We start from the raw sequence: 24,098 nt of genomic DNA on the forward strand, positions 1-24,098 counted from the left end.
TTGTTCAGGGGCAGAATGACAGATGTTTACCTTGTCAGCTCAGGGATTCAATCTAGCAACCTTTCGGTTACTGGCCCAACGCTCTAACCACTAGGCTACCTGCCGCCCCAGCCAGAGACTACATGTGGGTCAGCTAAAAGGCAGGGATCCACTTTCTCCAAAAATGTCACTCCCACTGGTCCAGAATCATCCTTTGCATGACCATCGGGGTGAGGCTCGGACTCTTCACCGCCAATCTCAGGTAATTCATCATCACTCTCGTCGGGTTCAATTTCTTAGCCATCAGAGACAGGAAAGGACAGTTTATACTTGGCGCCATTTTTCCTCAGCACACATATTTCCTCTGCACTCGGCTCTTCTTCTTCCACGCCAGCCATAACCACGTATATCCGTTCACCACGCTCTTGCCACGCATTCTTCCGCTATATTGGTTGCAGAACACGCACTGATGGCCTTTCTCCAATACCCAACTTCTGTTCCGTAGCCCAATCTACTAGTCTGGCTATCTCTGGCCTCAACATGCTTGTAAAAAGTGGGATACTCTTTATCTGAGAGCAGTGTCCTCATCTTGATATATCAAAGTTTGTTGATGTTTTTTGAAGAAACCCGCCATCTGAGATTTCTAAACAACACTTCCACTCTGGCCAGGTCCACAAGTTGAATTACAGCAGTGCAGACACCAAGTTGGACACCCAGCAACAAAGTAATGTAGCGACCCGCACAGACAGCTGTGTGTTATGTGTTAGGCTATTAGTTGGTTGTGTTGTACTTACCAGTACCCAGTGTTCACGGGGTCCGACATGCCAATCAACCTGCTATTGGAAGTTAAGATCAGATTTAGCCATTGTTCTTCCTCTTACGTCTGAGTTTCACAATAGAAGGTCACGGCTGGTTTGTGGGGTATCATTCATTTATTTGGCGTGGGCAACGGCCAAACAGTAGCCTGTGTAAARTTGGGTTAATAAACCGTCAATTCGTAAACTCAAGCCTCTGTCTGGACAATTGTTCCTTTGTGATCTAGCCCGGTAATTACAGTAATAAACCCAGTTTATTAGTAGTCTAACCTTAACCTCACTTCTAACCTTATACCTAACCCTACATTTTTGTTTTCATAAATGTTTATGATCTAGACAATTTTGGCTGTTGTAACTAGTGGAAACCGGTAAACACTTCCTCGAGTGGAAATTATGCGATTACCCGTTCTGTCTGGGGCGGAGTTTTTYCCCCCTACTTTCGGAAGGCGCGTTCTGGCAAGGGTGTGTGTGCATGAGCAAAGCCTCTCTTGTTCACGACACGCGCGTTATTCGCACTCTCCACCATTGAAGGTGGAACGTAACTTTTCTCTTTCCCGAGGAGACATCTGAACAACTGGGAATATATATTCTGTCTCAAACATCTAAGGTGTTCGAAAATCATGTCAGCCTCGGCGGCGAAAGTCGGTAGAAAGGAGAACTCGAATCATGATGGAGCGGACGAGACCTCCGGTAAGAAATGGCGGCCTCCTGTAATGTTACAACGCCATTTTCAGTTGTTTTTATCTGGCAATAGCCATGGCGTATTCATTTGTTTTAGCTATCACTCGTTTAGTTAGCCTGAAACGAAATGCTTCTTGATTAAGGTTTTAGCCAAATAATTTTGATTGCTCGCACAGGACTAGTGAGAATGGATCTGCGACCTAACGTTAGCTTACTGACTAGCCCGCTATGCTAACGTTACAACGTTGGAGGCCATGTTGTGCTTTGCACAAGCTCATTGTGCCACGCATGTTTGGGAGGGATTCGCGCGTTTACTTACAAATTAAAGTAACTAACTTGTTAAGGTTAACTACATTGTACATGTTACATTGTTGTACACGTTTTTTTTGTTATCTAACGTGAGTTGTTTACGAACTAGCCAGTTAGTAAACTAACAAATGCGCTAACTAGATAACGTTTGTTTTCGTGAGGCCCAACATTCATTGTTGCTCCGCCATTGCGGTTTGCACACAGGAATGGAAATAAATCAAGAAATTGCAGTATTAGGACGGGCACGGAATTAAAGATAACAGCTAAATATTGCGTTATTAAAATACTAGTATCATCCGCTAGAATGTAACAGGCTGTCGGCGAGGGGCGAAAACAGTCCCAAGCGTGCGGCCCCCCTTCATTCAAACCACGCGGCCTTGAGAAACTGCAGGAAGCTGCATCAGTGCTTTGGCTACCTTAGCTAGCGAGCTAACTTCTTGATAGCTCAAGATACTACGAAATATGTTGGTATGCTTAGCTACTTATCTCATGGGTACCTCATGCTGAAGTTTTTATGTACCAGACAGATTGCGTGTTTACACTGTTTATTTACAGCCAGCAATATTTTCTACACATCCAAATTAGTCATTGTCTTTGAACAAAATTAAGACGGAATTTCATCTCTCTTCAGAAAAAGAGCAACAGGAAGCTATTGAACACATTGACGAAGTACAGAATGAAATTGACAGGTGAGTTCATTATCCTCACACATTTTCAAGACTGCCCTTGTACCCTATGACTATAATCTTAAGTATATTTTTTTGCATGATTTTCTCCCCTTTAGATTGAACGAACAGGCCAGTGAGGAGATTTTAAAAGTAGAGCAGAAGTACAATAAATTACGCCAGCCATTCTTCCAGAAGCGGTCAGAACTCATAGCAAAAATCCCCAACTTCTGGGTCACAACATTTGTTAACCATCCACAAGGTAAATGCAGATATTATACTCTTTTACTACTTCATGTTCTTGACGAATGAAGACTTATTGTACATGGTGGGATTCTGCACACACATTTTTGTTGCCCACCAACCATCATTATCGCAGTCTGATGGTTAAGCTGTTGGTATACAAACTTCTGCTGTCCACTGACAAACGTTCTATGGTTGTATTCGTGTTGTCAGTTTCAGCCCTTCTTGGTGAGGAGGATGAGGAGGCACTTCATTACCTTACCAGGGTGGAGGTGACTGAGTTTGAGGACATCAAGTCGGGTTACAGAATAGATTTTGTGAGTATTTTAAGCTTCGTAGGAATTGTGCATGTTATATAAACAGAACAGTGCATTAGTTAACCAGGTTCTTGGTTTATTTCTCAGTACTTCGATGAGAACCCGTACTTTGAGAACAAAATTCTCTCCAAAGAGTTTCACTTGAATGAAAGTGGGGACCCATCTTCAAAGTCAACTGAAATCAAATGGAAGGCTGGAAAGGTATGTTTACACATCTGCAACCTAAAAAGTAAATGGTCTATAAAACAAAATGTACATTTCAATTGCTGTATGTCATGCTGCAGGAAATCAAAGCAAAATGTATGGTGTTGCTGCTTGTGATTATTTTGTGTTTTCCTTTGATCTCAGGACTTGACGAAGCGTGCCAGCCAAACGCCAAACAAAGCGGGTAAGAAGAGGCAACACGAAGAACCAGAGAGCTTCTTTACCTGGTTCACAGATCACTCCGACGCAGGGGCAGACGAACTAGGAGAGGTCGTCAAGGATGACATCTGGCCCAACCCGTTACAGTATTACCTGGTATGATTCCATGCTATTGTCTATAGTTCTTTGTTGACTCCCATGGTGTCAACCTAGTCTTGCTCTGGTAGGCCAGGTAAAGTATTCACTGTGTTTCTTAGTTATCCAAAATATATTTGCATTAGGGCCATGGAATTAGACCAAAGGGTGATCTGTAATAGGTGATTTTTTTATATATTTTTTTAAATAAATAAATGGTGTTGAGGGTCATTTCAGAAATGTAGTGTATAGAATGACCATAGATATTAAAATAGGGTTCAAATGAACATGACTGACAACCATATCCAGCCACCTAGACATCTCAACTGGATGCCTCAATTCCAAACTGAAGATCAGCTCATGCCTACATCGTTGTTAGTTTGTGCTGTGTTTGGAACTCATTAATATCATCTCTCAACTCTACCAGGTCCCTGACATGGATGACGAGGAAGGGGAAGGCGACGACGATGATGATGACGAAGAGGGCTTGGAAGACATCGATGAGGAAGGAGATGAGGATGAAGGCGAGGAAGATGATGAAGAGGATGGAGAGGTATGGTAGATTTCAGTCACCCCCTTAAAAAAAAAATCCCACAATTGTAAAACTGTCCCTGCCTTTTTTATAAATGTTTATGTAGTGGAAGACTGCCACTTGTAATGTAAGGTGTGTCTGCCACTTGTCTGGAATGTTAGTCTTTATAGGCATGCGAGTAAATGTGTGTCTCTTCTACAGGATGATGGCGAGGATGATTAAGGTTGAAAGGAACATTCCAACCTACACCATTCCCTGTTCTTTCCTTTCAATCATCCTTCAACCCTTGGGAGCAAGAATATTTGTTTTCATTTTATTTTTGTATTTTGTGCTCTCCTGTTCTACAAGTGTCCGCCTGTCCATACCATGTCTATAGATGCGTTAATTTCCAGGCCATGCCCACATCAGAAAGCTAGTGGCAATCTCTGTCATAACTACTACACGTGTCTCCGAAGACAAATAAAATAAAAGTACTGGCATTCTGCACGTCGTCATATAGACAAATAATTTCTAATAGCAATTTATATATGTATGATATATAAATAAGGTTTCTGTTAAAGTTGTGAGTTGAATAAAGAGGAGTCATGGTGCAGTGATAATAGCATCTCTAGACACTTTTTAAAAAATATATATACATTTTCTTTAACGCAGCGTTTGGGGGGCCTCCTGGAGTTGACAGCTTTTTTTCTTCGTCATGTGTTGTACTAATGGAAAGCATCAGCTTCTTCCTGTCAACTGTTGTAAATGTTTTGGGGTCGATATCTTGGTATGACACAGTTATTGTAGACAGTTAAATGGGGTTTGGTGGGTCGAATGGGCATTTGACACATTTGGGTTTGTTGATTGACTTTTCATTGTAATGTTTTACAGACACCCATGAGGTTTGAAAAATTAAATTTTTAATAAAAACAAAACAAAATTTCCTCTTGTAATTTTGAGCTTGGCTAATTAACAGGTTATTTATAGAGAAAATAAAGACCATGTATAATCTCATATGGAATCTACACTGGTGTTCTTCTCCGCCTTTTCTACTGGAAAACTGTTCATGTTAACATTTAAGTGTACCAATTGCTTTGTAACTATAAATAAATGTAATACATTCATGCGTAGGGTAGTGTCTGAGCGTATCGACAATTTGTGTTGTGTAGGAGTAAAATATCAACTTTACGCTCATCGGGAAAGAATTGGGTGGTAGGTAGCCTAGTGGCTAAGAACGTTGGACCTGTGGCTTAAAGTTGACCCTACCGTTTGGGCCCTTGAGCCAGGTCCTTAAATGGGAAGTTCACTATTACAACTTGATGTTGGATGGTTCCTCACCCAGTTTTCTTTTAAAACGCCATTACAAACTTCATCTAACATTAGCTACCACTAGCAACAAAAAAATATGTGGGTGATGTGGGGCATGTGAGCATGTATAAAATGTTTTAAATCAACTTCAGATTTGGTTTGTTAAAGGTCATCTGGCCATTTTAACCAAAAATTATTAACATGCCCCCATCACTTCCACTGATTTTTTTGTGTTGCTAGCGGCTGCAGAAGTTAGCAATGGCTGTTTAAAGAACTGTACTATGGATTACAGTTTTTCATGGCTCAGACTATTTTCAGGGTGAGGAACCATCTAACATCAAGTTGTAACATGGTGAACTTTAACCCCACAACATATTCTCCATACAGGGGCAGCTTGTCTCAACTAATGTGTTGTATTATGTGACTGACTGTCCAGAACCTTCTACTGATAATCATATATTTTCAAGATCATGCAATGCAATTTCAAGCATTATTTTATAGTTATGAGACAGCCAGTTTGTCCACTTTAAAGGGTACCTTTAATACTGGGTTTGAATGGGGGATCATTCATTTTCAATAGGATCTTTGTCTACAAAAAAATATTTACTGGGGGGGTCCAGAATAGAGGGTTAAACTTATTTTATTTATTTTTTGCTTTGAGGGGGTGTGTTTTCTGGGGGGACACGGGGGTATTGTGTTTTTTCCCTGGTTTACGTTTGCTCTTCTGCTCGTATTTTCCCTATAAACAATGGCTTGACTTTTTATATTACCCTAATAAAGTTTAGAAAAGTTTGTGAGGGTATGGTGTGGCTATTATTAAGCTTTAGCTAATGCAGCCTATGATATGAAGGCATTGTGCCCCGGTGCTCCAACTGACTCCGACAGTTGAGCTTGAGGTGAGGAAGACTGTTTCTAGCCTATCAGAGTTACTCCTATAATCTAACAATATTATGCTTATCTTTATACAAAATATTCGGATAGAAAATTAATGAATTTACCCTCCTTCTGTACGTCTATATCTGTATAGTAGACGCAGTAGCCATCTGACAAAGAAATGCATGTTGGAGTCATAGCATGCCACCGGCATATATCTATCTCTGGGGTTAGGCCTAAGCTTCTCCCTTTATATAGGATATATGTACTGAATTAAAATATAAACACAACATGCAACAATTATGCTGAGTTACAGTTCATAAACTCAGCAAAAAAAAAAGAAACCTCTCAGTCAACCGTTTATTTACACTTAACGTGTAAATATTTGTATGAACATAAGATTCAACAACAGACAAACTGAACAAGTTCCACAGACGTGACTAACAGAAATTGAATAATGTGTCCCTGAACAATGTGTCAAAATCAAAAGTAACAGTCAGTATCTGGTGTGGCCACCAGCTGCATTAAGTACTGCAGTGCATCTCCTCCTCATGGACTGCACCAGATTTGTCAGTTCTTGCTGTGAGATGTTACTCCACTCTTCCACCAAGGCACCTGCAAGTTCCCAGACATTTCTGTCCGATCCAACAGGTCCCAGACGTGCTCAATGGGATTGAGATCCAGGCTCTGCTGGCCATGGCAGAACACTGACATTCCTGTCTTGCAGGAAATCACACACAGAACAAGCAGTATGGCTGGTAGCATTGTCATGCTGGAGGGTCATGTCAGGATGAGCCTGCAGGAAGGGTACCACATGAGGGAGGAGGATGTCTTCCCTGTAACGCACAGCGCTGAGATTGCCTGCAATGACAACAAGCTAAGTCCGATGATGCTGTGACACACCGCCACAGACCATGACGGACCCTCCACCTCCAAATCGATCCCGTTTCAGAGTACATGCCTCGGTGTAACGCTCTTTCCTTTGACGATAAACATGATTCCGACCATCACCCCTGGTGAGACAAAACTGTGACTCGTCACAGTCCTGTCTGGTCCAGCGACTGTGTTTGTGCCCATAGGTGACTTTGTTACCGGTGATGTCTGGTGAGGACCTGCCTTACAACAGGCCTACAAGCCCTCGGTCCAGCCTTCCCAGCCTATTGCGGACAGTCTGAGCACTGATGGAGGGATTGTGCGTTCCTGGTGTAACTCGGGCAGTTGTTGGTTAAAGTGAACGTATTGTGGTATCCCAGGAGGTCTACCCCGGGGGATGGTAATAGAGGGGAGGTACGTGAGGCGACGTTGGCTCCCTCTGCTGGGAATACGGGAGCTGGGCACCCCGACACGGACAGCTCTAAGTGGAGGTAATTAGAGGAAAGTGCCCGTGGAGGCCAAATAAAAGGAGCACGGTGGCATACCGCGGGAGAGACCGACACCAAGCCACAGCAGAGGAGAAAGACCGAGCTAAACCTAAGTGATTTTATTTGTTATGTTTATTTTCTGTCTCAGTAAAGTTGTTTTTGCGCACTTAACTCGCTGATGTCCTGCACAAGCTAAATTACTCTGAATTCATTCGATTAGGAGGCAAATGGCATCTTAAAAGCAGCATTGTGCTGCTCTATTTGTTTTATCAAATGCATTTGATTCAATTGAYCATGAATGGTTGCTAGCTAGACTCAGTAACATTGGTCTCTGTGAAGGGTCAGTAAATTGGCTTAGGAGATCTCTTTCTGACAGAACACAATGTGTATATGCTGACAATCGTAAATCTAGCTTTCTTGAGATTAATAGAGGTGTGCCCCAGGGTTCCATTTTAGCTCCTGTGTTCTCAATTTTTATTACGGATCTGGGAAATGGGATACAACCGTCAAAGTTGCATCTATGTACAGCTGGTAGTCATATATTCTCCTTCTCTGGTTCAGGCTGTTGAAGAGCTCCAGACTGCTTTTCAGTCACTGCAGGCCTCCCTTTATGGTCTCAAACTGGTCTTGAATGTAAAAAACAAAAATTCATGACCTTTACCAGAGCTCGCACTCAGCCAGAGAAGGTTAGCATTGTCACATCTGATGGCTTATCCATTGAAAAAGTGTCATCCTATAAATACCTAGGTGTACGGTTGGATGACAAGTTGTCCTTTAAAGTTCATATGGATAATCTTGTGAAGAAGCTTAAATTGAATTTGGGTTTTTATTTTCGTAATAAGGCTTGCTTCCCACTTATGACTAGGAAGCTTGTTCGGGCCACTTTTCTCTCTAATTGAATATGGTGACTTGTTGTATATGCAGGTGGGCTGTCTTACAGAGACTGGACTGTTTATCATGCATCCTTGCGCTTTATTACAAATGCCAAGTCACTCACCCACCATTGCACCTTGTACCAAGTGGTGGGTTGGACTTCACTTTATATGCACAGAAAGCTACATTTGTACACGTTCATCTACAAAACCCTTTTGGGTAAACTCCCTCGGTGGTCTGGTCTCCTTCACCACCAGCAGTTACCATACCCGGTCTGCTAGCTGGTTGCTTATATTCCCCAGGACATTTACAGTATTAGGCAAGACTGCGTTCTCGTCTTGTGCACCAGAGGCATGGAATAGTCTACAACTAGATATGTTAGTGCCACTGAATGAATACATTTTTTTGATGGAATAGTGTAAATGTTTTTTTTTAGGCTGGATCATGTTTGATTGTTTCTGCCTTCTTGGCCAGGTCTCCCTTGAAAAAGAGACTGGGTCTCAATGGGCTTTTCCTGGTTAAATGAGTTAAAATGCTTTTGAGATGGTGAAACATCAAAATGTGTATTTATTTATTACTTCATAGGTACTGAAGACTGGTTATTCAGATCTCCATTGGTTGTTACACTGAACTAAAACAAAAGTGAATTCATGTTGTAATAAAAAGGTACAGAGAAGACGTTTCCAGTTCTAACCAGTAGCGTTTATTAAGCACACAACAGTCCTTATTGTGATGTTACAGCAGACCGTCTATGGGTTATTAAATCCAGCGAAAGCACTAAAACATTCAAATGCAGACAGATTCACTAGGCAGCGAAGCACAAAGAGTGAGAGATATAACTATGGAGTATTCAAGTGTCAGAATCATGCCGTTTCAGACGTGTATTTGTGTGTGTGCGGCAAACGCATCCCGATTGGTTACTGGCAGGCAAGGGATCAGTTGACGAAAAGCGAGCGGGTGAATTCAACAAAGTCGAAGGCAGAGGGCATTTCCCGGCCCTTGCTGTCTAGGTAGGGCTTCATGTGCGAGATGCAGTAGTCTGCCTGTTCCTTGCTCAGGTTCTAAAAAAAGGGGAGCAACAAGAAGAGATTGTAAGTTAGGAGATGGGCAGGTATTTCTTCACTCAGAGGTTTTATGCACTTTTAAGTTATTTAAGAGCCATTTATAAATGCACAACTTTTATGGCTGCAGCTCATATTCATAATGAATATGCTGGTCCTATTCAATAGCCTCTTTTCCATAGCCACTGTGACTGAGAAACAGCCTGGAGTCAGAATGTGGTGTAAGGAAGGTTGACGTATAAGTACCTGGTAGAGCTCCTCCTTGGTGACGTAGGGCTTGGCATCGACGCTGAGGGCTCGGAAGGCGCTCTCAATCTCCTCGCTGGACTTTACGTTCTCTGTTTCGCGGCTGATCATGAAAGCCATGTACTCCTGCAAGGACACGTTGCCATCCCTGGAACACACACACACACAAAACCAGTTAGCCATAATAAAGCAGCAGAAGAAAGGAAGCCATAACCCAAAGAATCAAAGAAATATCAAAACCACAACCCAAAGAATCAAAGAAATATCAAAACCACTAACACACCCATTCTGAGTAATAATAAAGTAACATTCTTGGGAAGGTTGAACTTTTTTAGGATAGGGGGCAGCATTCTGAATTTTGTATGAAAAGCGTTCCCAAAGTAAACTGCCTGCTACTCAGGCCCAGAAGCTAGGATATGCATATAATTGGTAGATTTGGATAGAAAACACTCTAAAGTTTCTAAAACTGTTAGAATTATGTCTGAGTATAACAGAACTTATTTGACAGGCGAAACCCCGAGCACAAACCATCCAGGATTTTTTTGTTTGTTGAGGTGACAGTGTTTTCGATGTGGATCTAGATTTCTAAGGCACTTGCTTGCAGTTCCTATCGCTTCCACTGGATATCAACAGTCTTTAGAAATTGGTTGATGTTTTTCTTTTGAGTAATAAAGAAGTACGGCTGTTCAGAACGAGGGTCGAGTCTAGTGTACTGTTGTGATTGGGGAGCGCGACCTGAAAGCTCGCTCCACTTTGTTTTCGTCCGGTATTGAACACAGTTTATCCCGTCTTAAATTTGATTGATTATTTACGTAAAAAAATACCTAAAGTTGTATTAGGAAAGTTGTTTGAAATGTTTGGATCAAGATTACAGGTAACTTATTAGATGTTGCGCGAGTTGGAACCAGTGTTTTTCTGAATCAAACGCGCCAAATAAATGGACATTTTGGAGATATAACGACGGAATTTATCGAACAAAATAATAGTTTTTCAAATAGTATTCCAACAAGTGATTGGCTTGATGAAAACCCCCAAGTAAAGTTGACTGAATCTGAATAGAGCTCGGGTTCCTGACCTGTTGGGATCGACCGTGTCGAGGATGGACTCAAACTCGGGGTCTGGTTCTCCCTCTTCCACCATTGGCAGGTCGTAACCCAGCGAGCGCAGACACGACTTGAACTCCTGATGGTTTAAACGGCCAGACTTCTCTTTGTCAAAATGCCTGGGGAGCAAAGGGAAAGAGAAAATGGTTGAGGTTATTAAGTTCCTTCACCTAACTAAGCGCAAAGGGAGAGCTTCTTTGCATTTCAGCCTTGCAAGCTCCTTTTCCCCCCTACACTGTCTTGTTCCTTCACCTAAGCTACTTGGTATGACCAAAAGGTACAGTGAAAATGGCCGCCACTCACTTGAACATCATGCTGAACTCCTTCAGGGCATCCTCTGTCACTCCAGTGGTGTTCCTGCAGTGAAACAGATATGACCAGATTAGGAATGAAGGAACGCTTTGGCCAAAATAGGTTTACTGCTTGAACATCTATAAGGGCTATCAACATGGGAGTGTAGTGTRTAAGAATGTTTTTGTGTGTGTGTGTGCGTCTCCCTCTCTCTGACCTAGCCTGGATCTGCTGCTCCAGGTTGTGCTGCATCCTCATGCCTAGTTGGTCTAGCTGGTCCCACTGCTGGGCCAGGCCCACCGTGCTGTGTTCTGTGTACTTGTTGTCCAGGATCAGGGCTTCCTCCATGGCCGCTCCCAAGTCCTCTATCTTCTTCAGCTGGCTGCGCATGGCCCGGATCTCCTGGTGCTTACGCTACAGAGTGCGAGTGACACACAGGTGAGGCTATGCAATGAAATCGCCAAAATGATTGTCTACAGCATAAATGACAAGGGTTTCTTTCTTACCTTGGTTGCCTCAAGCTGTGATTCCAAGGTTCCGGACTCTTCTACCATACAGGACCTAGATATATATACACAAGTGTCAGGGGAGAGGAGAATTCTAGGCTGATGAAATATTGGGATAAACAACATGCCATAGCCATCAAGATCAGGTGATCCAGTCAGTCACACACGCAGTCTCAGACAAATGCACACGCACCAATTTGGTAGTAGGAACCAGTAGTGTAAAGTACTTAAGTAAAAATAAAGTACTACTTAAGTAGATTTATTTTGGGTATCTGTACTTTACTTTACTACATTCAAAAATAAAAATAATGTACTTTTTCCTCCATACATTTTCCCCTGACACCCAAAAGTACTTGTTACATTTTGACAGGAAAATGGTCCAATTCACAAGAGAACATCCCTGGTCATCCCTACTGCCTCTGATCTGGCGGACTCACTAAACACAAATGCTTGGTTTGTAAATTATGTCTGAGTGTTGGAGTGTGCCCCTGGCTATTCGTAAAAAAAAATACATTTGTGTCGTCTGGATTGCTTAATATAAGGAATTTGAAATGGTTTATACTTTTACTTTTGATACTTAAGTATATTTAGCAATTGAATTTACTTCTGATACTTAAGTATATTTAAAACTCAACACTTTTAGACTTTTACTCAAGTCGTATTTTACTGGGTGACTTTCACTTGAGTCATTTTCTATAAAAAATATATATCTTTACTTTTACTCAAGTATGACAATTGAGTACTTTTTCCACCACTGGTAGGAACCCTTGGGTTCTTAACCACAGATCCAACTTCATTCCTACTCTATGAATAAGATCAAATTCATACATTTGAATATACCAGTGGCGTTTCAAGAGATTCCAAACAAATCTTGTAATTTACTAATTGAAACAAATAACCGATGACTTTTGTAAAGAAGCAAAGTAAATGTTTTTATGAAACCATCTTCAAATTTCAGAGAACATAAGGCTGGAAACATTTGGTAAATTAAAAAAAGTAGGGAAACAGAAGTACAAAACAGTAGTAAAAAGAACAACCGTTTCCTTACACTCAAAATGTTCAAAGCCATCCATTTCCCTAGAAATGTCACTGGACTTACCTCAAATGGTGGGAAAATGACTCAAAAAGTACGAAGAAAAACTACAAGAAATCCCAAAATACACTGGCCTTTGCACAAAGCCAATCAATCCATGCCAAAGAAGCCAACTGATAGCTGTGGTAATCTATACCATGGAGGTTAGGGCTACAGTGCACAGGGCTGGAAACAACATTTTACTCTGAATCTGTTGCGAATGAAGTAACAAATTCAGCTCAGAAAGAAATTAATGTTTCAAGTAGTGTCCAAAAACACGTTTTGCAGTTTCCACCCCTGAATTTGGTGAAATAAAAAAAATCCCCAAAAGTAGGTGAAAGTCACTCCTTTAAAAACAGTGCTCAATGTAGTCAGACTTGAAAAGAGTATGCAGACCAATGAGGTTGATCTTCGTTTCAGCGAGCTACATTGCAGTCAAGTTAGTAGAGATGAAACTGAGCACACCGAGCCCAAATGGTGGGTTTTAAAAGAGCATGAAGACACGCAATCCAGAGTGCATGATGGAAGTAATGATAGGAGAAAAAGGAGAAAGGAAAAGACCTTTCGGAAAGATCATCACTGACTTCATACTGAAAGACACGGACAACCCGTCGATAAGCTATGCTATTCAGAGAAGGAGGATATAAAAAGAGAGTAAATAATAATAGATAAGAAAAGGGAGCACCATACACAAGGAAATTATTCAAAGATGAAAACATTTTACAAAAAAGGACAAGGCATACACAAAATATAGATTCCCTAAAGTGAAAGTGGTCCAGTTTTACCTTCAATTTCTTCACGTGGTGACAGTTACCTGGTGGTTCTATGTAAACAACATGTATGATGCAACATTTTGCCACCGACTTGATACCAAACCTGCAGTGGCTCATCAACAAACCTGATTTGTGGAAAGCGCCATCACTCCAATCTACCCATCTTTCAGATCTTGATTTCATCATCTTCGCATTATATTGATTTGACCCCACACACACACACACACACACACACACACACACACACGAGACAATAAAATGTGATATTAACCCATCCAGAAGATATGTCCTGATAAGCGAAGTGATTCCCAAGCATCAGCGAGGTAGCAGCAAGAGAGGGAAAAAGTGGGAAAGGGGTGTGGGGGGGAGAGAAAGAGACAATGGTTAGAAACACTAGGCAGGGACACAATGGTCATTGCGTGATTGCCCTCTAACACACACAGAAATACAGTGTGAGCACAGGTACATCCTCAGTACGATCCGTTTTCAGTTTGAAACATTCACAGATCACTTGTGTGGTTGTGTAGAAGTTGTAACAGTGCTCCCCATCCACCCACAACCCAAAATACACAAATCATGCTTTGCCTGTGGCCTATTCAGTGAGGAAAAACATTCAGAGCATTGCAGACAGAAGTGTGTTGTGTACAATAGACAAAAAAAAATGTCTCTGGTGGAGTAGAGTATCACGTCAGTTTCATACAAATCTATCTGCAACTGTTCACTCGTCGCTCCGATGAATAGCACCATGTTCTCTATGGCCAGAGAACAACAGTGGCAGAGAAAGACAGGACATACATTTCTGAGSGCATGCACATTTAAAGTCCAGGTAGCTCCATTGATTTCTTATTGGGTAAGGTGATGCATGTACATTTATTTGGATTTTAAAATGGAATGATATTAACAGTCTCCCATCCTATTCCTAGAATATACCAATATATCAAATGGCGAGTGCACTGCCTTCCTAGCACAACAGATCCAGACYCTACCTGGTCTCCTGCAGCCACTGGTGGAATGCGTTGGCATGCTGCGCAAACTCCTGCCGCAGCTTGTCGTTCTCCTCCTGCCTCCTCTGCTCCTTCTGCAACTCTAGCTCTCGTTCCTATATAGATGGATGGATGGATGAATGGATGAAGTGCTTCCCAGACAAAATGCAGATTCCCCCCTGTATTAAAATAAAAGTTTCCCAAATGCTCTATGTGATCACCCGCCAAAGTGGCTACTGAAAATCTACCCACATTTGACAAGTGTTAATTTCCCACCCTGTTGGCGATACAGCACAAACAGATCTGGGACCAGGCTACCTCCCACCCCTCTTCCCTCATCACCTTGATGATCTTCTGCAGGTTTCTCCAGGTCTCCTCCAGGGCCTCCATGGTGAACCAGGTGTAGGGGTTGGACACCACCTGGTAACTCTTAATCTGCCGGTCCAGCTCGGCCAGCTGGTTGAAGTCGGCCTGCGCCGAGCTCAGCGACGAGCGGAAGGCCTCGTGGGCGTCGCGCAGAGCCCGGATCTCCTCCAGCGAGTTGCAGCGCACCGGGTCCGTCAGGTCCTCCTCTGCATTCTCAAACCAGCTATTGAAGGCCGATGCCTTCTTGGCAAAGGTCAGGAACAGGTCTTCCACCTGGGGGGGGGGGGGGGTTCGATTCAGTGAGGTTTGATGGACCATAATATGAACACCAATGTTAAAAATCTATGAATTGTAGTCATTAAGATATCCTACCTTCCTGAAGTGATCCTGGGCCTCCAGCAGCTTCTTCTTGCGAGCCTGTGAGTTGTCTAGCAGCTGGTTCCAGCGCTTCATGAGGGCGGCGTGGCGGGCCTCAATGGCCTTGGACTGGACGTGCTTGGCCGCCAGCAGCTGGTCCTTGAGGGCCGTGATGTTGGTTATGCCCTCCTGCTGGAAGGCCTGAAGACCAGCGTCAAACGTCTCCTGTAGACCCGAGGAGGGAAGAAGGAACATGAGGCACGGGAGAATGTGTCTAGGTGATGCGTGGTGAGCTTTCTGGCAGAAAATGGCGGCCGTGGCATCACTCATTTGGGAGATACACATTGCTACACCGTACCTGCTTAGTGAGCAACGTCTGCACAGAGGAGAGATCTCGTCCGTAGTCATCAGTCTTCAGGCTGTTCTCCTTCTCACCTGCACAAACAACCAGACCGTACAGATTGAATGATGCACTCAAACACACATCCTTTCATCTTTTGTGAAGACTTCGAGTTAGTTCACCCTCAAGAGACTGATGAGCTTAAAGACTCAACACAACAGTATTGTTGAGAACCCCCCCTCGCGTACCGATCCAGGACTCCACMACGTCGGCCTTCCAGTTGAACTGCAGGAAGGCAGAGTTCTCGTCCAGCTTGGCTTTCCTCATGGCAGCGGCCCTCTCCAGCTCAGACACCTTGCCCCGCAGGGACGTCATCTTGGCTGAGATGCTGTCCACGTGGTGGTTGTTCTAATTGAGGGACAGGGACACAGAAAACACAATATGCATTTAAAATCAGTCTGGGACAACAGCCAGTCTAGTGAAAGTGTAAATTGTTTAAAAAAAAGTGTCAACACGTTCAGTTGGTACCTGGTCTCTTAGTCATAACATATAATTTGTACGGTCCGTGTTTGGCTGAGACGTACCTTGTTGATGAGCTCGTCTCCGTTGGAACACACATCATTCACTCTGTCCCTGTGCACGGTGAAGTCAGTCTCAAACGCCTCATGCTTCTTCAACAGGCCCTGCACGGCGGCCAGGGTATCCCCGTAGTCTTCGCTTCCCACCAGATTCAGCTTCTCGTTAATCCAGGCTTCCTCCTCTTCAACATTCGCAACAAACTGCTGGTATTCCAGCGACTCCTCCAGCCTCTGTCCCCTGATCACACATACAAAAAAAAAAACATTATCAATGAATGCCTAAGATAATGGTGTTTCACCTGTGTGTGGTGTGCATGTTCATTTGTGTTTGTATCAGATTGTGCTGGGACGATACCAGTATTGCGATAGTATCAGAATGTGTGTGTCAGAATGTGTGCGCGTTAGTCAGAATGTGTGTGTGTTAGTGTATGTGTATCAAAATGTACCTGTGTGTGTGTCCAGTCTCACCTTGCTGCAGCCAGGTCCTTCAGCTCCGTCCAGTGCTCCTCAAACTGGCCCAGCCTCTGCTCTATCTCCTCCTGGCCGATGGTGTTGTCATCAGACAGCTTCTTCCCAGTGTCCTGCACAGACTGGATGGCTGGCTCGTGGGCCCCCAGCTCAGCCTCCAGCCTCTTGTGTTTCTTCCTCAGATTCTGCACTCCTGTCAAATCACGTCCATAGTCTTCCGAACTCACTAGCAATTTCTTTTCTCTGAATGGGGATTAAAGAGACGAAGAGAGAAAGAAAAAAAGAGAGCGAGTGTGTTAGTAATTTACCTCAATGTCTCAACACCAACAACCCTCCAAGACATTGTCTTGCATCCATTCCTCCACAACTCCAGGGGGCGCTCTTACTTTATCCAAGACTCCTCATCGTCCAGGTCCCTGAAGAACTGGTGCAGGCGGTGAGACTCGTTGAGCTTGGCGCGGCGGCCGGCAGCCATGCTCTTGATCTTGGCGAAGCGTCCGTTGACGGCGTTGCGCTTGTCCTTGACCTGGGTGGGGTCGAAGGCTGTGCTGGCCGTTAGACTGTCGGCCTGGCCGTTCAGGTCCTTCAGGCGATCCTGTATACAGACGGAAAGACATTCAACGCAAAGCACAAGCCCGTACTGGTGGATATCGTTAGTGATTTGTACAAAAAACATTAAAAGACAGACGTTATGTAAGAATGATAAGTTCAATAGGCGACGCTTGACCAGAGGTTTCAATGTCGAACCAAACTGAGGCAGTGTCACCTTCAGCCAGTTATCATTTAACACGGAAGTGTATAGATAACGGATTTCACATATAGCATTTCTCACATTAAGTACATCAAGGACCCCAGCTGAGGCCAGACTATCATTCAGCCATTTTCAGACGAGGCCTTCCCCTGGTCCAACTGAAGAAGCTCAGTCCCATGATGGTGGTGGCTGTAGTTCAACAGTGAGATATGTGGACATAGGATACATTACCTCATGAGCAGAGATGTCGGCTTCCAGAAGCTGGTGTTTCTTCAGCAGGTTGTTGACTGAGGCCAGGTCTTTGCCATAGTCTTCAGACGCAAGAAGGGCCTCGACCTGCAGAGAAAAACAAGAGAGGAAACAAAAATAATTTAGTGAACGGTAGTTCATCGTCTTTGTTTTCAGAGAGCATTTTCCCCAAAATTATTTCTCAGCATCTTTTATTTTTTCAATAGCACAAGGTGAACAAGTTAACGTGTCAAATCCAACTATTTTAAGCCCATTTAAAATCCGTCTAACATTAACTAAATGGCTGGAAACAAACTCAGAGGTGGTCTTTTTGGGTGTCTGTTCAGCAAATCAAACCTCTCCTTTTCTAATCTTACTGACTATCTGTGCAGGTCTCAGATAAATCCTATTAAACATCAGGGTTTTCAGTACATGATTTCATGATAAACCAAATATCAGCATCTTTAACTTTTGAGAATTGTGTGGTGGATGGGAACCTTTCACAAAAGTGATCAAATTTTTACATCTAGATTTTTTAATTATTTTATTCTCATTTGTTTTTACCTCAGATAGCCAGAAGTCAAAGTCCTTGATGCCAGTGTTGAAGTTCTGCTGCTTGTTGGCTTCCTTGAGCTTCTGGCTCTTCTCTGCTGACTTGTTCACCAGGAACTGCCACTGCTCATCCAGGGCACCGAGACGCGACTAAAGAACACATGCACAGGTTTGATACCCTGTTTTGAACTACTGACAAAAACAGTAGATGTTGAACTAGGCAATAATCAGTTCACGTTGCTTGAATGGCATAGAAAGATAATGTATTTAACATTTGTTTGCAATGTGATCACCGTGTTTTTCTCAAAGGCTTTTGTTCTTGAAGTGGCTTTGTATGTAAAGAACATTTTTATACTTACAATTATAATGTGTGTATAGGACAAGTAAGATGTTTAAAAACTGTGTGGGTACCTGAACTGCGTCCTCACTGCCGGCGCAGGCCCCTCTCTGGATGAGGGCGTTTCCTGTGTCAATGACCCCACGGATGCGGTCTGCGTTGGCGTGCAGCTCTGCCTCAAAGGCCTGGTGCTTCTGGTGCTTACTCTGTGAGCGCAGGCAGGGGAAGGAGGGAAGAGACGGGGGAGAACAAGGGAGTGAGAACCATGGTGTATAGAGAGCCAGTGGGTTGGTGCTGGATGGGTGACATCTTCCCTTGGATTGTGTGAAAACACAATCCGGTAGGCTACTTAGATACGTGTTTGGTAAGGGTTGATGTACAATTGAAAAGGCAATTTAGTCATTTAGCAGATGCTCTTCTATAGAATAAGTGCATTCAAATAAAGAGGCAAAGTATACAGTGAATTTGGAAAGTATTCAGACACCTTGACTTTTACCACTTTGTTACGTTACAGCCTTATTCTTCAATGGATTCAATTGTTTTTTCCCCCCGCTCATCAATCTACACACAACACCCCATAATGACAAAACAAAACATTTTTTATTTTATTTCAACATTTACATAAGTATTCAGACCCTTTATTCAGTACTTTGATGAAGCACCTTTGGCAGCAATTACAACCTTGAGTCTTCTTGGGTATGACACCACAAGCTTGGCACACCTGTATTTAGGGAGTTTCTCCCATTCTTCTCTGCAGATCCTCTCAAGTTCTGTCAGGTTGGATGGGGAGCGTTACTGCACAGCTATTTTCAGGTCTCTCCAGAGATGTTCGTTCGGGTTCAAGTCCGGGCTCTGGCTGGGCCACTCAAGGACATTGAGACTTGTCCCGGAGCCATTCGTGCGTTGTCTTGGATGTGTGCTTAGGGTTGTTGTCCTGTTGGAAGGTTAACTTTCGCCCCAGTCTGATGTCCTGAGCGCTCCATAGCAGGTTTTCATCAAGGATCTCTCTGTACTTTGTTCCGTTCACCTTTGCCTCGATCCTGACTAGTCTCACAGTCCTTGCGTCTGGCCACTCTACCATAAAGGCCTGATTGGTAGCGTGCTGCAGAAATGGTTGTCCTTCTGGAAGGTTCTCCCATCTCCACAGAGGAACTCTAGAGCTATGTCAGAGTGACCATCGGGTTCTTGGTCACCTCCCTGACCAAGGCCTTTCTCCCCGATCGCTCAGTTTGGCCGGCTCTAGGAAGAGTCTTGGTGGTTCCAAACTTCTTCAATTTAAGAATGATTAAGGCCACTGTGTTCTTGGGGACCTTCGATGCTGCAGTAATGCTTTGGTACCCTTCCCCAGATCTGTGCCTCGACACAATCYTGTCTCAGAGCTCTACGGACAATTACTTTGAATTGGTTTTTGCTCTGACAACTGTGGGACCTTATATAGACAGGTGTGTGCAATTCCAAATCATGTCCAATCAATTGAATTTACCACAGGTGGACTCAAATCAAGTTGCAGAAACATCAAGGATACATGCACCTGAGTTCAATTTTGAGTCTGTTAGCAGAGGGTCTGAATACAGGGCCTGGTTTATTTTATTTGTAATAAATTTGCAAACATTTCTAAAAACCTATTTCACTTCATCATTATGGGGTATTGTGTGTAGATTGCTGAGGATTATATATATATTTTTTTTAATTCATTTTATAATAAGGCTGTAAAGTAACAATGTGGAGAAAGTCAAGGGGTCTGAATACTTTCCGAAGGCACTGTATATATTAGAATGGCACTTTTTACAATACGCTTCATAAGTGTCAGTCCTTTTTCACACATGTTTATGTTTGTGACTGGAGAGTGAATATCTCCTATTTGGGGCTATTGATTATGCAGGGCTCGACATTAACGCTTGTCCGCTTGCCTGGGGCAAGTAAAATAAAATGTTGGACTAGCAGATTATAGATTTCAGTTTGAACAAGTATAAAAAAATACAGAAAAAATAAATTAAAAAAGTCACAATATCAAACAATTAGGCTACTCTGATCATAACTGGATACGATGTTTTGCTCATTGTCCTCCCAATCTCTGCAGATCGCATTGGAGTATAATTATTGTAGGCCTGCATTGACAGGCACGAGCAGTCTTTCAATCATGCATTCACGAGATATGTTTTTGAGATCAAAGCGAGCTTAGATGCGTTTGCACATTTGTTGATAATAATAGCTAGTGAGTTATTTGCCCAGTTATAGATCATTTTTGGTCAGCAATGAAAATCATGAAAAAGTAATGGTGTGTGCTAGTGGGCCGTTGCCACAGGAGAGAAAAAGCACGCTAGAGAGTAAATTGCTCAGCAGGTAAAACAGACTAACTAGATAGCCAGTTCAAAAAAAGTGTGGTTTTGGCTGGTTATCTCGTTAGTTAACTATTAGCATGCATTAATGTCATTGTCATGTATGATGTCCTAAAGTAACTTTCCACCAGCAAATGGCCAAAACGCAGTTGATACGTGTATGCAGTTGATGAAACCAATGCTACATTTTCCAGTTGTAAAAAGTCTCTCAAGGACTCAAAATTGGCTATGATTCTCCTCTATTCAATACTGGCCATGTAATTCTGACAAGGTAAAAAAAAAACACCACCAAATGAGGACAGACAATGTGTCGGACAAGACACACCAAGGTGACAAACAAAATGGAGATGGAACGGATCCACAACGGGGCCGCGACAAAATATGTTTTTGAAGATACCTACCAGATGAGAGGGTCTTTTAAAAACTAATTCCACACTTTGTTTTTACATAACTGGAGATTGAGAGAGGTAGAGAGCAGACAAACACTTATGCGAGGTGTCGGCGCTATCCTCGATGTCACTGTGTTTGCGGCTAAAGTGTGGTTTTTGGTTACAACCATGAATGCGGCGAGCTTACAAAAAGGCAAGGCACATCAATCTCTCTCTTTCTCATGTCTAAATACATTTGGCAAGATTTATAGGACAATTTTTTTTTTTTTTTTTTTTTAAGCAACAATATGTGGAGCAAGTTTGAAGATGACCTAACCCCAGACAAACAAAAAAAAATATAGAAGCCACAACCAGCAACAAAAAGAAGTGACATTTGCTAAAATGGAAACAACTGCAGTCATATACAAACATGTGCATTGATGGCACAAGATGGGGTAAAATGAAGACATGTATGAAACCCATACAACAACAAAAAAAAGCGGGCACTTGCGAGTGCAGATGAACACGTAAAATACGGGATGGCATTCTACACACGTGTCTACAACAGACAAGGCGACAGAAAACCTACTTTGGGTGTTAGTTTAGCAGACACACTACTCAACTTACCAGCAGCTTGGACAACTATAAACGAGACAAAAACAGAGGAGAGATTCAGTCCCATATAGACACACATGGGGGTTGGTTCAGTAGGTACAGGTAAGGGGGCATTGTAGTCATTAACAGGGAGCAACAATACATTTACACAGTATTAAACTGCAGTATTGAAACCACTGACAAGTTAGATGTAATTTAACTTATATTAACAAAACACTCACCCACCCTCCCCCAAAATCGGTTTACCATCTTTTGAAACCAAAATAAAATGCCTTATAGGCCAGGTTGTGGAGGAATTACAGTGGGGTTGCCAACATTTTTTTTTTTTTATTACAGTACAGAATTATGGCAACATACAAATGTTTGAGAAAGATCTTTTTTTTTTGTTTTTTTTTGAGTAAATGTATTTATTGGTTTTAATTATGAATTCAAGGTTATTCGTTGATGTAAAAATCGACATTTATCAATTTTAAGGTTAAACCATTAGATATGGGGTGGGGTCACCAGAAATTCTGAAAAAAGGGTGTTTCAAGTCATTATTTGATCATGATCTTTTGATCAAGTCAAAGTATTTCATCTGACAAGATTTTWTTTTTTTAAGTAAAAAAGTTGCCCCTAACCACTGACAGAGGATCAGATATTTGTTATCCTACTAATGGTTATGGGTTAGGGTAAACTGACCCTAGATCAGTGGTTAGGGGGCTTAGGGGAAGCCCATAGAGATGGTTAGAGGGTGTACGTCCCATGCTGAATGCCCTCCATGGCGCTACCGATTGCTATCTGTCTTTTGTGGCAAGTGTGCCCACAATCCATATCTATGGTTCAGCCTTGAAACTCCAAGGATGGAGCCCGTCATTGTGATTATCTTAGCCAATCCTGTACCTGGATGTTGGTGGGGTCCTTGTAGGACTCGTCGGTGGCCGTCTGCAGCTTCTCGCTGATCCAGGCCTCAATCTCATCCACATCACGGCTGAACTGCTGCAGGGTCTGGGACTCGCCCAGCTTGGAACGCTTCTCAATCATCTGGGCCTTCAGACGGCGCCACCTACAGACCGGGAGGACAAACGCAGGCAGGCACAGTTACACTAGGGCAGGCAGTTACACTATGGCAATTCCATGGTAATGGAATTACGCCGAGACTTTAAAAAGTATGCCAAACAAAAACAATTGATTTCAAAGTTTAACAAACCATATATTTTAAAGTCTCAGTGGCCAATTCCATGGTAACGGAATAACGCTAACAGATACGCACATGCAAAGTTGCACAGATGGTCATCTAAAGAGAAAGCTAGAGTGACCTGTCCAGGACTTCGTTGCGACGTTTGAAGATCTCAGGCTTGGCGTAGTGGTCAGCGCCGACCAGCTGGTCAGCAAAGGACTGCAGGGCAGCGATCTTCTCCTCCTGCACATTGATGGCCTTGTCAAAGTCCTCGTGTTTCTTGATGAGGGCCTCCACGCTGTCCAGGGAGTCGCCCTTGTCGTCGCTGGCCAGGAAGGCCTCGCGCGCTGCCATCCAGTTCTCAGCCTGCTCACAGTCACGGTTGAACAGCTGAGGGAGGAGAGGAGAGATATTACTCACTAGGATAAGTTGTATACTGGCTAGGCTAGTAATTGACGTCGTCTCGAGGTTGTGTGTAGTATAATTATTACACTTTTATTCCATGGGTTGGCAGCACACAAACTAGATTAGGCCTAGTTCATCAAAGGCACACTGTCAAGTCTGGAGCAAAGGAACCTAAACTAACGTAGACACACCAACATGTCCTTAAGTTTAAATAACCAAAAGCCACTGAGACGAGGTGTTTGTTTTTGCAAGGCTTAAGGAATGATCTGCCACCCTTTCGTGCCCCAGAAGGTAAGCAACAGGGGGGTTTCTAAGACTGCATCATTTAAAAAATATATTTTTATTGAGGTTTTATGCTGTGTAATTTCATTTACTTAAATTAAGTTATAGTTCAATTACGGTCAAACATTGCCGATTTGCGAGCTTGGTGTGTGTGCTGTGTCCCTGTATGGAGCCAAGCACCATTTCATAGTTTGTTCTACAGTGTTAATGATTGAATGAATGTGTCTGTCTGTGTCTGTGTGCGCGCGCATGTTTGTCTCCAACCTGGAGCTCCAGGCACTGGTCGAGCATCATGCGTCTCTGGACCCAGGCCTTCTCCAGGTCGGCCCTCTCGTGGTCCAGGGCCTCCAGCTTCTGCTGGATCTCCGGACTGGCGTAGTGGCCGCGTGCCAACAGCTGCTGGCCAAACTGCTCAAAGGCCTGGAAGGTGCCCGCACGGGCGTCGATCTCAGTACGGTGCTCCTGGAAAGAGGGAGAGAGGATGG

At 43.1% G+C, this 24,098-nt stretch overlaps 2 protein-coding genes across 3 annotated transcripts in view; one reads left to right on the forward strand and one right to left on the reverse strand.

Moving 5' to 3' along the window:
* The first annotated feature begins 1,244 nt into the window (after window positions 1-1,244).
* LOC111963776 (protein SET) lies at window positions 1,245-4,961 on the forward strand. The gene is made up of 8 exons (XM_023987279.3): window positions 1,245-1,484; window positions 2,416-2,473; window positions 2,569-2,711; window positions 2,906-3,009; window positions 3,097-3,210; window positions 3,358-3,528; window positions 3,935-4,060; window positions 4,241-4,961. The coding sequence occupies exons 1-8, from the start codon at window positions 1,415-1,417 to the stop codon at window positions 4,259-4,261; spliced, it is 807 nt and encodes a 268-aa protein (XP_023843047.1). The 5' UTR covers window positions 1,245-1,414; the 3' UTR covers window positions 4,262-4,961.
* Window positions 4,962-9,113: 4,152 nt separating this feature from the next.
* The window catches only part of LOC111963777 (spectrin alpha chain, non-erythrocytic 1), a 40,711-nt gene continuing 25,726 nt past the window's right edge, over window positions 9,114-24,098 (reverse strand). Inside the window, exons 24-45 of one of the 2 annotated variants that reach the window (XM_023987280.1) lie at window positions 23,878-24,075; window positions 23,066-23,316; window positions 22,650-22,812; window positions 21,780-21,794; window positions 18,520-18,651; window positions 18,121-18,258; window positions 17,560-17,664; window positions 16,964-17,172; window positions 16,578-16,820; window positions 16,116-16,347; window positions 15,780-15,939; window positions 15,550-15,626; window positions 15,207-15,416; window positions 14,811-15,107; window positions 14,472-14,584; window positions 13,757-13,774; window positions 11,641-11,695; window positions 11,352-11,548; window positions 11,147-11,200; window positions 10,816-10,962; window positions 9,741-9,888; window positions 9,114-9,494 (exon numbers count right to left, since the gene is read on the reverse strand). In XM_023987280.1, coding sequence (XP_023843048.1) covers window positions 9,369-9,494; window positions 9,741-9,888; window positions 10,816-10,962; window positions 11,147-11,200; window positions 11,352-11,548; window positions 11,641-11,695; window positions 13,757-13,774; window positions 14,472-14,584; window positions 14,811-15,107; window positions 15,207-15,416; window positions 15,550-15,626; window positions 15,780-15,939; window positions 16,116-16,347; window positions 16,578-16,820; window positions 16,964-17,172; window positions 17,560-17,664; window positions 18,121-18,258; window positions 18,520-18,651; window positions 21,780-21,794; window positions 22,650-22,812; window positions 23,066-23,316; window positions 23,878-24,075 — 3,288 coding nt within the window. In that variant the 3' untranslated portion in view covers window positions 9,114-9,368. The remainder of the gene's footprint in view (window positions 9,495-9,740; window positions 9,889-10,815; window positions 10,963-11,146; window positions 11,201-11,351; window positions 11,549-11,640; window positions 11,696-13,756; window positions 13,775-14,471; window positions 14,585-14,810; window positions 15,108-15,206; window positions 15,417-15,549; window positions 15,627-15,779; window positions 15,940-16,115; window positions 16,348-16,577; window positions 16,821-16,963; window positions 17,173-17,559; window positions 17,665-18,120; window positions 18,259-18,519; window positions 18,652-21,779; window positions 21,795-22,649; window positions 22,813-23,065; window positions 23,317-23,877; window positions 24,076-24,098) is intronic. The other variant, XM_023987281.1, reaches the window with a different exon arrangement.

This window comes from Salvelinus sp. IW2-2015, linkage group LG5 (assembly GCF_002910315.2).
Source record: "Salvelinus sp. IW2-2015 linkage group LG5, ASM291031v2, whole genome shotgun sequence".
Lineage (NCBI taxonomy): Eukaryota > Metazoa > Chordata > Actinopteri > Salmoniformes > Salmonidae > Salvelinus > Salvelinus sp. IW2-2015.

Excerpts from the sequence above, each read along its gene's own strand:
- LOC111963776 (XM_023987279.3), top strand. The coding sequence starts at position 1,415 with ATGTCAGCCTCGGCGGCGAAAGTCGGTAGAAAGGAGAACTCGAATCAT. Across the intron at positions 1,485-2,415 it reads TGGAGCGGACGAGACCTCCG|AAAAAGAGCAACAGGAAGCT; the intron begins GTAAGAAATGGC and ends ATCTCTCTTCAG. Across the intron at positions 2,474-2,568 it reads GTACAGAATGAAATTGACAG|ATTGAACGAACAGGCCAGTG; the intron begins GTGAGTTCATTA and ends TCTCCCCTTTAG.